The sequence below is a fragment of the Punctularia strigosozonata genome, assembly GCF_000264995.1.
Source record: "Punctularia strigosozonata HHB-11173 SS5 unplaced genomic scaffold PUNSTscaffold_6, whole genome shotgun sequence".
Classification (NCBI taxonomy): Eukaryota; Fungi; Basidiomycota; class Agaricomycetes; order Corticiales; family Punctulariaceae; genus Punctularia; species Punctularia strigosozonata.
In genome coordinates this window covers 1390891-1399133 of record NW_006767438.1, presented here as the reverse complement: position 1 = coordinate 1399133, position 8243 = coordinate 1390891, and the positions used below count along the sequence as shown (strand labels likewise).

Sequence of the window (8243 nt, the reverse complement as noted above, 5' to 3'; positions counted from 1 at the left end):
AGGGCCGGCCTCGACCTGACGGACAGCGTCGACATGGCCGTCTTCGCGGCCGCTTGTGTGGCGTTCTGGGGCCAATGTCGCCTAGGCGAACTCCTCCCATCTTCAACAACGCCGGCGGCCGCAAGGAGGAACCCGACTCGCGCGGACGTCACCTTCCCATCACCCGCATTCCCCTCTCACATTATCCATCTCCCATCGACGAAGGTCCGCTTCAGTCAAGGCGAAGACGTCGTTATCCTCCACCAGCGCGGCTCGTCGGACCCCATTTGGGCACTGCGTCATCACCTGTACTGGAACAATCCCGGACCCCGGAACCACCTCTTCGCCTACCGGACATCGTTTGGCATCCGCCCTCTCACCCGGCGCTTCTTCATGAAGAAGTGCAACACAGTCTGGAGCCGGGCCGGCCTACCAAGGTTCACGGGGCACTCGTTCCGCATAGGGGGAACCACAGAGCTGCTGTTGGCCGGCGTCTCACCCGACGTCATAAAGAAGTCCGGTCGATGGTCCTCCGACGCCTTCCTGCGCTATTGAAGGGTGGTCGAAGGCATCCTTCCAACACACATGCAGCATCTCCCCTCGGGCCATTCCCGCCACTCATCTCGACGACCACGACCGCAGGGTGGGGGTCAGCCGGGCACGCGCACCACGGCTGGTGTGCGGTCTGGGTGAGCCGTCGCGCTCGCACCCAGCTTGCGCCCAAGCTAATACGCTTCACCCACACCATACGGTGGATCTCTCAGCGCGCTCTCCGCGCAAGGCTGCAGGACCGCAACCCGCCCAAGAGTTCATCCGCCTGTCGGTAGGCATAGTCGATGCATAGGTGCCAACGGCTCATGGGCGGTCGTGTTGGATGTGATGTGATCCTTGGTGATGCGTCGGCGCAGTTGCTAGTGCCGGCGGCGTGCCCTATTTCAACCTACATTGCACGTGTTCTGTATGGGCCAGATGCTCCGCTTCGAGGCGCCGGCAGCAGCAGCAGAGAGGTGAATGGTGGTGAGTCGTGGGCACAAGTCTGAAAGAGATTAAACGTGCTTGCACGACATCACGCATTGTTGCGCGCACACGTTGCTGTCAATGCTGTTGACCAACCCACCTCTGCCTGCCTCTCACCAAGCCCACACTCTGCAACAATCCTACTCAAGGCTACATTAAAGAGATGAGGATTCAAATTCCGTTGGGATATTGTTAGTAATCTGTGAGGATGGGTTGTCCTCCGAGAATTCATGCTTCACACCATCACCCATCGCTCACTTGCTGGAACGCGCTTTGACGAGGTAATCACAACAGACTTCAGGGAGAGAAGGTCTGATTTAACAGCTGACTGACCACTGCACTGAGGAGCAGCTTCTGTGTTACTCTGCAGCACTTGGTTCGACCTTGTGTAGCGGTATAGCAGGGTAAGTAGAGAAGAAGAAATCATACTATCCTCGATGAACCTTTGTGCCTTCTTTGAGGGCTTGGAAGCTGGGCCTTTGGGAACATCAGGCTGCTTTCGACTATTTGAGCTTGGATCTGTGAACGTCCTTGACGGTAGCTCGATTGTTCCAGTTCCCCCTGGTTCCTCGGTGCTCAGAGGTGAAAGCACATCGGATGGAGAATGAGCCTCCTGGATGTTGATGAATGGTTTGTCGGGACCCTCAGGCTGGGTCTGCTCATCGCCTAAGAAGCTTACCTCTTCAAGAGGCTGAGCTGACGGGGCTTCGACCGAATCCCCCTGATTCGATTTAGCAGCGATCACTGATTCTGATTGACTGTTGGAAGCTGCTGACCCATAAGCAGGCATATTTTCAACGGCACAAGGCTTACCGGTCGTAGCTGATGGGACTTCTGTCTCATTGTTCTCTTGAGATTTCTCGGGTTGTACTGCCACTGATGACTCAAGAGGGTGATGATTTCCTGGGAAACATTGTTAGTTTCAGAAGAGGGAAGAAATCGTCGGAACAAACCAGGGAGAATCATGGTTGCATAATTGACCCAGTTTGCTTTGATGTTGGATCTGTAGTTTGGGATCCAGGTGGTGACGTGCGGTGGTTTTTATGGGAGGCCGGTTGGGTATGCAAGAATACTAAGCACGGCATCAGCCTTGGTCACATGTAAAAAGGCATAGCACTAACAAGCCATGCTCAAGCTTATCATGCTCATCTTGGAAGGCATAGAGGCAGTGAAAGACAGCATCTCTGACCTTCTGCCAACCTTGACCAATCATTCGTTGAAGGACGCTGTTCATGACCGATAGAAATGCCTTCTGATTTCTAAGTGACGCTTGAGAATAGCAATGCGAATACGTAGACAAATGACTCATGCGTAGCAGTGGGTCATCGGGCCATCAGGTTGATGGCTGTTGTTGACAGCTTTGGCCTTACTGTGCCATGCAAGCTGCTCCTCTTCGCTGAGCGATCTCCAACACCAGGCATGGTGCTTGTTAAAGAGGCCTGCATGATGCTTGCTCGTAAGTCCCAAGGCCAATCATTCGTCTGTTGCAGCAGTGTTGATGTCGGTGTGATTCTCCATACGAAAGAGGTCACGGTCAGTCAGATCGTCGTTGATGTTGAGGTGGAATAGGTTCAATGGATTAGACGGAGCTTGGTTGGAGGACGTGTTTGTGACGAGCGACGTGCAGGGGAACACCCGTTGGGGTTACCAATCACTTAGACAGCCGGAATGTCCAAGCAACTGGGTAGAGTTGGAGGGAAAGGCAGCGTCGTCGGCACTTACTATAGGCAAGAGTATACACAGATAAAGAGGAGCTGAGCTCAACTCAAGGTTACTGGGCACGAGGTCGACAGCAACGCAATAGGCACCTAATGGACTCGAGGTCACACACTAAGTCCCCAAGACACAAGTTAGCATAGTATCTACTACAGAGACGGTTACTCACCTAAGTCCCCAAGACACAAGAGGTCGAGATGGGGACTTAGGACGAGCTACAGGGGTCTTATATACACCAATCCATCGTCTAAGAATAGTACAAGAGAATCACATGCAGGGCACAAGGATGAGTAAGACTGACCCACTTAGGTGGGTCAGGATTATGAATCAAGGAGTTAGAAGGAATAACGAGCCATTGTTCATGAGTAAGCAGAATAAACCTCTGGTGGCTGTGCAGGGCAGTGCAAGGCAGTACAAGGCAGTGTCAGTGATGCTGTGCTGCTGACACTGAAGGTCACGTGACTTTGGAAAAGGAAAGGTGGGAAAAGGAAAATGATAAGTCCATATTTGGAAATGAAAAATGCAAAAATAAATTGTCCTTCTCTTCTCATCACAGTGTTGTGCTTCAACCTTGCTTTGGCTGCATAGTTGGACCACTTCTGCATGAACGACTAGGAAAGCAGCGATGAGAGAGTGTTCTACATGCTCCAGCTCCAGCCAATGGCACACACCTTTTTGAACCGACCAGTAGGTATCGCCTTTCCATCAGCATCCACAGCGTTACTGATGATCGTCTTGAACTTGTCCTCAAATTCAGCCCAGCGCGCAACCTTCCATCTATGCAGATCTTTATCGCTGACAGACAGCACTCCGTCGTGGGCCTGAGTGTTCCTGATCCCGCATTTTGACAGGAACTGCTCGCGAAGCTCCTCGCAGAATTGCTCCATGTCGGCATTCATGATGCCCTTCCAACCATGGCTGGCAGCCTCGGAAACACATACGATTGGCTGAGACGAGGCAGTTGTTCGAGGAGTAGATGACATTCTTCTTGGAGAGCTGGTGGATGTCCGAGTGTAGTGCAACAAGAGGGTGGGAGCGTGGAGGAAAGTTGGGTATCGACAATCAGGCCATAGGTTGACACTGTTAAGGGATTAGACATAATGGGTCATCAGCCACACAAAGCGCCAGCAGGGCATCAAAGAGCAGAGCAAGGCAAAGCGGCTTGACAAGTGAAATGCTCCCATGGTCTCCAACAAGGCACCTGCAGAAATCTGTGAGATTGTGCCAAACAAAGCCCAGGATCAACATGCCAACAATGCATAAATGCTCCTATGGCCTCCGACAAGGCACCTGCAGAAATCTATGAGATTGTGCCAAACAAAGCCCAGGATTGATATGCCAACAATGTGTCAATCCTTCTTGATGAACGACTGTGGTGGCTTTGTCTTCTGGCAGGTAGGGCTTATCGCCATGAAATGAACGTACGCTGCAAAGAGCTTGAAATTGGCAGCCCATGTATAAAAGGCCATGGATGAGCCAGAGAAAACCGGTCAACTACCACCAAGCTGCTCACCTCTCATGTCTCCAAGCCCTGCCAAGCGGAATCAGATGAGGGCATGGAAGGAGTCTCAGGTTTGATACGAGGCCCTTTGCCTCAATATTGCCGGTTCCCCACCAACCATTGCTCAACCTGCTGGCCCAAATGCCACCATACATAGGCTTGGCCGACTAATACTCTCATTTGGGTACAAGACATTCAGTTCTGTGGGATGCTATTGGGTCAAGGTCAGCAGATGCGCCACTTGCACACAGCCTAGCCTAACCTTGAACAATACCAGTGTGCAGTTTGGATGGACACTGGGCTTTGTTGTTCTTTTCTTTGGCCGTTGTCGGAGAAGCCCCGTGTCGGGGATGAGCTGCACCTCGTTCAAGCAGCTCGAGAATTAGCAAGCCTAGCACATCCCAATATGTGTTGTCACTTCCCTGGAGTACTGCTCCAAAACTTCTCATCTCCCGAGCCGACATCAACCCCTACACTTCTGGCTTTGCCTACGCTGGCGGCTACTACCACTCCTTCTGTCCTCAGCTTGTGCCGAAAGCAAAAGTCTGCAGGTGATGCCAGTGGTGCAAGACATGTCCATCCACGTATGGAATTACCAGCTCAAAGCATCACGATGGCCGAGCTGTTCGATGGCAAGGTTCATAGTCCTGAGCCTTTGCCTGCACCTAGTATTGCTATAGGCATGGACTTTATCGACCTGACGTCTGATGGCTCCATGGTCGGAGGCTCTTCCGGGCCTTCTTCAAGCCGCAGTTCAACAAGGAGGAGGAAGGCATCGAGCTTGCCGATGGACTTCATTGACCTGTCATCAGAGGACTCGGGCAAGTACAGCTGCTGCCTTAAACTCCAGCCTGAGGTTATTGACTTGACCTATCTTGAGAGCGATGAGGATTAACACGGGCATCTTAAATTTTCTTCCATACGCATATTGTATTACGTTCCAAATGTTTACATTGAGGCTACGTACAGGACGAGACCAAGATGAGCATTAGGCCAGGCTATTGGCATGGTTTTGGGACACTGTGCTCACCAAATCATGGGGATGGCTGATGGTCATCATGGTTTGAGACGATCGAGCTCGGCCAAAATTCAATCTCAGGCAGAGCTCTGATACTCTGCCTGCTGTTGGACAGACATTTCATTGACTGTCATTCCACTGCAATCAACCCACTGAAAGAGGCTCCCTCCACTCCATAGGACCAAGGAGCCCCGGGATTTCAGGTACATAAGTGGGGGATTTGAGTGGGTGTAGAGGGCCGATGGAAAGAAGATCGGCACCCCTGCCACCACCTCAAACTCCATCCCGAGCTCCTCAATTCTGAGCAGCCCGTCAAAGGTGTGATCGAAGTTGCCAAAGGGAATGACCACGCAGAGGCCGGTGAGCATGTTCTGCCCATTCCTGTGGCTGTGGCACTCCATGAAGTCCATGTTGATCGTGAAGGATGTGAATGGAAAGAAAAGGGGCCAGGTACCCTTCTTGCACTTTGACGACTCATAGATGAACTTCATGGTGCTTCTGTACCTTTCATATAGGTGAGGGTAATGCTTACGGAACATTGCTGTTGGGTGAGGAGTCAGCCCTTTGCTGCATCTCTGAGATCTTGGGCAGCAACCGACCATCGATAATACGCCGGACAGGTGCTAGGATCTTCATCAATGTCCGAGCAAGCTTCCTGTTCTTCCAATAAGTTCTGGATAGTGTGGGCATCTATGCAAGCGAACACAGTCAGTAAGTTGCCCATCCCTTGCACCGGCGCAGACAAACTGTAGCGGAGCTGCAGTGCAGCGAGAAATAAAACTGATCAAAATCTCCCCTGCTGCCTTTTTGCCCCCGGGGGCGAATGAATGCGCACTTTCTGTAGAGAAGCGCCTTCGCCTCTTGAAGACAAGTGTTGATGGTCGAAGTTGACGGTAGAATTGCACCTCAGTGCACAACATGCCTTCCTTTGTGGTTGAAGATGGAAAACGTGCCTCTGCAAAAATTGTTAGCCCTAGCTGCGTGATGACTAAGCTAAGGATATGTGACCTACCCGTTGCCCATGCCAATGTGAGTCAGTGGGCCATCATGGGCATGAAGGGCCGGCTATGAGGTGTAGGATCCTCTTGCGACATTCACAGCACAATCCTCCGCAGAGTGATCGGCGGTTAGCGATGATGAACGGTGTACTCTGTCGGTCTGATGCTTTTCAAGTCGTTGCTGATTGCAACGACGTCGAGAGGGGCAGCTGCTGGCATTGGCATGGCTAAGTTTCAGGTACATGAGTTCTGGCATAGCAAGCTCTGCCGATGCACGTACGTGGGATGGAGAATCCTGCCTATCCTCCCAGTCATCCTCCAAGTCTTCAGAGCCCGTCTCATTCCCAAAAAGGGCTCATACCCTTTGTCGTTGTCGTAGCCTGGGTCCTCAGTTAACCATCCATTGCAGGCAGATAGATCATCCTCAATAAGGCTAGTGGTGTTAAAATTGACAAGTATTTGATGATCTTTGCGAAGCAGGGGCATAGCATTGTCGCGCGAACTGTAGTGCTAGTATATAGTCACACAGTTGCCTAGGGTCCCGGTCTATCTAAGTCAGGGATAACCTAGTTGAATCAGGAGAAAGAAATGGGCCGCTTGAATGTATTCACTTAAACAGAGAACTGCGCTCTGTCCTTTTGTCTGTATGGGAAATCTGTTCCCACGCTTATGGGGAAGTCGCTGAGTATGTCGTCGGTCTTCTGGAAGTGTCTTGTCGCTTCAACATATCCTGTTTCCTATCTTCTGGAAGCGTCTTGTCGCTTCAGCGTATCCTAATTCCTATGTCGTATGTCCTGGAGTGATACTTAGATCTATTGCCTAAGTCAACACTCAAAAGTGTCTTGTCGCTTTAATGTATCCTATTTCCTATATCGTATGTCCTGGAGTGATACTTAGATTTATTGCCTAAGTCAACACTCAAATGTCTTCTTAATCTTGCTCTTGCTGCTTAATACTAATAGAGACTGATCTACAGTCTCCTGTGATCGATCTTTGATTCTGGGTGAAAGTGAATTGATTGCTTCGAAGGGCTCATATGCCCTCCTTTGATGCTAATTTGGCCAATACCACTCCATCCAATCAGATCACAGGCTTACTAAGTGCCTGCTGCGCCGCAGCATGCTTACTAATATTCGCAGTAAGCTTACTAATCAGCACAGCCTTGCAACACAGCCCTGTGATACCACAGCAACATGTCTGAGTGCCCACATATTCCCCCTTTTCTGAGGTGTATCTAGACTACTCTGACCGTCTGATCCATGCTATGTAATCATGATAGTGTAGTAAGCAGTCAAATGTGTACATAAACAAAACTATTATACTACCAAAAATATTTAAATACTAATATGAGTCATTTCTGAGGACTGGGAAAGAAACTAGCATAACTAAGGATCGGCTACTATTATTGTAGTCACGCAAGTTGTGCTCTATAGTAATTATGAGTAGCTATCTATAGACTACATTCCTGTTTCCCGCATGCATTCTACGCGTCTCACACCTAATCACTTTAGGGGCAGGACAGCGTACGATGAGCGGTGGGAGGTAGCCATGGCAGGCAGGAGTGGTCAAAGGTTGAAGGTGTTGAAGTTGGCCGTGCGTTGGCCATGCAGAAACAGGCTGTCTCTCAGTGTATGCTTTGCAACACTTTTGGGGACTCCATGTTCTATGCTGCATCACACACGCTGACTGAGTACAAGCAGATCTAAGCCCAGATTTGCCAAGGCTCTGATAACAGGTGGATATCGTGAGTTTGCGACTCGGATGCACCGCGACACCGCGTGACCAGGAGGCCAAGGGAAGGAGCATATGTTGCCTCTGCTCTTGGCCCCCGCTGCTAATGACCTGATCTCGAAGCCCATAGACTCGCATCCCACTGGACAGCTGCTAAGGAAAAATGGCATTTTGATGGAGACATTACAGACGAAGAGCTTGCTCAGCCGCCTACACCTTGTACTGAGCAAGACCATAGCTATCATACCGCTGGCCAGTACATCATAACGACCTGAATCGCTTG

The 8243-nt window shown here is 50.7% G+C and overlaps 1 protein-coding gene across 1 annotated transcript; it reads left to right on the top strand.

The window, feature by feature from the left end:
* Positions 1-4619: 4619 nt before the first annotated feature.
* Positions 4620-5108, top strand: PUNSTDRAFT_134324 (uncharacterized protein; the record flags this gene model as incomplete). The annotated part of the gene is made up of 1 exon (XM_007383794.1): positions 4620-5108. One exon carries the CDS (start codon positions 4620-4622, stop codon positions 5106-5108), a length of 489 nt encoding a protein of 162 aa, XP_007383856.1.
* Positions 5109-8243: the final 3135 nt, after the last annotated feature.